We start from the raw sequence: 3,299 nt of genomic DNA, 5'->3' as shown, positions 1-3,299 counted from the left end.
AAATTTTTCTGAAAACTCTGAAGATAAAAATTGAAACCCTAGGAATGAAAGAAATAGGAAATTTGGACGAATCAAAAATTGAGAGCGAAAAAATAAACCATAAGTAGAATAAAAATCGAAAATACATGATTGTAGTGCAATTGTCGAAAGTTACGTGGCTTATAAAAAAAAAATTCTAAATGTATATTTTTATTACTTTTCATCGTATAATTAATATATTTTTTAAAATCTTTACTTTCTCCGACGCAATGGATTTCTCCGACGTATGCGGTTGTTATATGTGATTAGCTTAGTTTTCTTTTTTGAGTGGTCTTTTGTTAAATTATTGATTAACTGGAGTGAGGCTTTTTTGTTGATTTATGATATTGAGTTTACATAATTTACCTGATCTTACAAGCAGAACTAAACTGTTAGAGGAAAATCCTTTTGATATACTGGAATGCTCGAAAGATGTGAAGGATGATGAAGCAGTAATTTTGGAAGATAGCCCGAAAAACAAATATTCATTTATGGATGATTCTATCCCCACATGCAGTAATGTACGTTTTTCTAGCTTTAACTGCAGAGGTTTACTTAATAGCATTGAGTTCATAAATGACATAATTAATAAAAATAAAATTGAAGCTTTAGCGGTAAACGAAACTTTCTTAAATGATAGAAATATTAATGATGTAAAGTTTTTTGATTATGATTTTGTTCACGAGAGTAGAAAACACCATCAGCATGGTGGATTAGGATTTATCATAAGAAAAGAGTTAAAATCGAAAATAAGACGAGACCTAATGATTTGGAATGTAGAAATGATTTTTGAAACGTGTATTCTGGAATGTGAAGTTAATAAAAAATCAACAATCATGATATCTTTATATCGCCCACCTTCCGGAAGTATAGATCAATTTTTGATGCAACTTGAAATTTTATTAAATAAAATATCATAGATGAATAAGCAAATATTTATTTTTGGTGATTTTAACCTAGACCTAATGAAACTTCAAGCAAAGCAAAATGATTCGAAGATAAGAGAATTTTTAGAACTAATGCTTTGTCAAGGACTGCTCCCATCATGTCTGATTCCAACTCGAATAGATGATATTGGAGCAACATTAATTGATAATATTTTTTCTAATAGTATTTGTTTTTCAACTTTTGTAATATTAAACGATATCTCAGATCACGGTGTGATAATTTCTGAATTTAATTTGGCCAGATCTAAAAAAAATAAACGGATTGAAAAAACAGGTCGTATAATAAATGATGAATCAATTGCGCGTTTAATTATTAAGCTAGGAGATATAGATTGGAAGGAAGTAGTCAGTACTGAGGATGCAAACAAGGCATTGGAAATGTTTTATAAATCATTTAATGATGTTTATAATGATATATGTCCGAAAGTTAAAAGGAAAACACCCAAGTCAATGCCACAAAAACCATGGATATCCCCGAGACTGTTAAAATGTATTAATGAAAAAAATAGACTATACAAAATTAAATGCAACTATCCGTCTGATGAAAACATCCAGAAATTCAAATTGTACAAAAACACTCTGACTAGAACTTTGAGAGAAAGTGAAAGAAATTATTATGAGAAGGAAATATCTTCAGCTGCGTCCCAACAGAAAATGTGGGAAATATTGCGTGATAAATTAAATAAAAATAAACGAAGATCAATACCGACTTTTCTTAATAATGGAAATGACGCTAATGAATCAACTGAAAAAAAAGATATCGCAGAATTATTTGCTAAGCATTTCAGTAAAATTGGTGAAGAATTGGTTAGAGATCTTTTGGATAAGCCATCAAATTATACACGATTTATGCCCCAAAACGAAGATAAATCCTTGTATATGCTACCAGTATCATTTGATGAATACCAAAAAGCTATTAGTGATTTAAAGAGAGGAAATTCGGCTTCAGTAGATGATATATCGACAAATCTCTTAAAGAAATTATCAGGAGTAATATATGAACCTCTTGCAGATGTTATAAATAAGAGCATAAAAAATGGTGTTTTCCCTGATCTTCTGAAAAAGGCTAAAATAATCCCTATATTTAAAAAAGGGGAGGCTCAAGATCCCAATAATTACCGTCCTATTGCACTCCTTTCCCCACTAGCTAAAGTTTTGAAAAAATAATGAAATATAGACTTACATCATTTCTGGAAAAGATAAATTTTTTTTCGAAGTTCCAGTTTGGTTTTTTAAAAGAAAGATCGACAGAAGATGCTGTCGCCGCAACACATATTTTCATTAATGATGCTTTAGATGATGATTGTTTAGCAGCTACATTGTTTTTTGATATTAAGAAAGCTTTCGACACTTTAAATCAGGAAATTCTATTTAAAAAACTTGAAAATACGGGAATAAGAGGAGTACCTTTAAAATTAATCAAATCATATTTGTACAATCGAAGGTTTGTGGTAGATATTGATGGTGAATATTCGTCTGAGACATCGAATAATAATATCGGTGTACCGCAAGGTTCAATTTTAGGACCTCTATTATTTTTAATATATATAAATGATCTCCCAAATTCTACTACTGAAAATGCATTAACAATTATGTTTGCGGATGATACTGCAGCAAGTTTAAAAGCACCAACATTAGATGCACTGAAAGAAAAACTGATTGAAGTTGCAAAATCACCCCCTGTTGGGTAAAATATTCTACTAATCTCTTTAAAATTGAACTGTTTTTATTTGACAGCTTAATGTGGATCGACGCTTTGTTTTTGATTAGTGAAAAATCAATTACAATTATTTATTATCGTTTTTTTTTCTGTGGGCTCAAGAAGTGAATTTAGCTCTCTTAGAGCCTATGAAGATAGTAAAACTTTTACGAAACCTCTCTATAACAGCATGGATCGGAGAGTAAGTTATTATTGCTAAGGAGGCTGACCGGGGGAGTCGGAGTCTAATGGGATTGTGAAAATCAGGGAGTAAGTCCTCAGTATGGGGATTGGAAATGACTGATTTAGCGAAAATCAGGTAAATTTTGTCCCTCCTTTCTTTTAAAGTGGTAATGCGTGCAGCTTTAAGGAGGAAGGAGTATGGAATTTTGCCTTCTTTGTAAATGATCCTGTAAATGAATCTGATAAGTCATATATATATATATATATATATATATATATATATATATATATATATATATATATATATATATATATATATATATATATATATATATATATATATATATATATATATATATATATATATATATATAGCGGTATTAGACCCCAAACTGCAATAGTTGACTTAAGACAAGTCCACCCTAGCTCTAACTGTAACTCTGTTAACATAA

General features: G+C 30.0%; 1 protein-coding gene across 1 annotated transcript; it reads left to right on the top strand.

Annotated features, from left to right (window-relative positions):
- Positions 1–938: 938 nt before the first annotated feature.
- LOC136043708 (uncharacterized) lies at positions 939–2,132 on the top strand. The gene has a single exon (XM_065728598.1). The coding sequence runs from the start codon at positions 939–941 to the stop codon at positions 2,130–2,132; it is 1,194 nt and encodes a 397-aa protein (XP_065584670.1).
- Positions 2,133–3,299: the final 1,167 nt, after the last annotated feature.

This window comes from Artemia franciscana, unplaced genomic scaffold, assembly GCF_032884065.1.
Source record: "Artemia franciscana unplaced genomic scaffold, ASM3288406v1 Scaffold_8561, whole genome shotgun sequence".
In the NCBI taxonomy this organism is placed as follows: Eukaryota; Metazoa; Arthropoda; class Branchiopoda; order Anostraca; family Artemiidae; genus Artemia; species Artemia franciscana.
The sequence above is the reverse complement of the archived record's forward strand: the minus strand, read 5'-3'. Positions and strand labels throughout refer to the sequence as shown.

Excerpts from the sequence above, each read along its gene's own strand:
- LOC136043708 (XM_065728598.1), top strand. The coding sequence starts at position 939 with ATGAATAAGCAAATATTTATTTTTGGTGATTTTAACCTAGACCTAATG.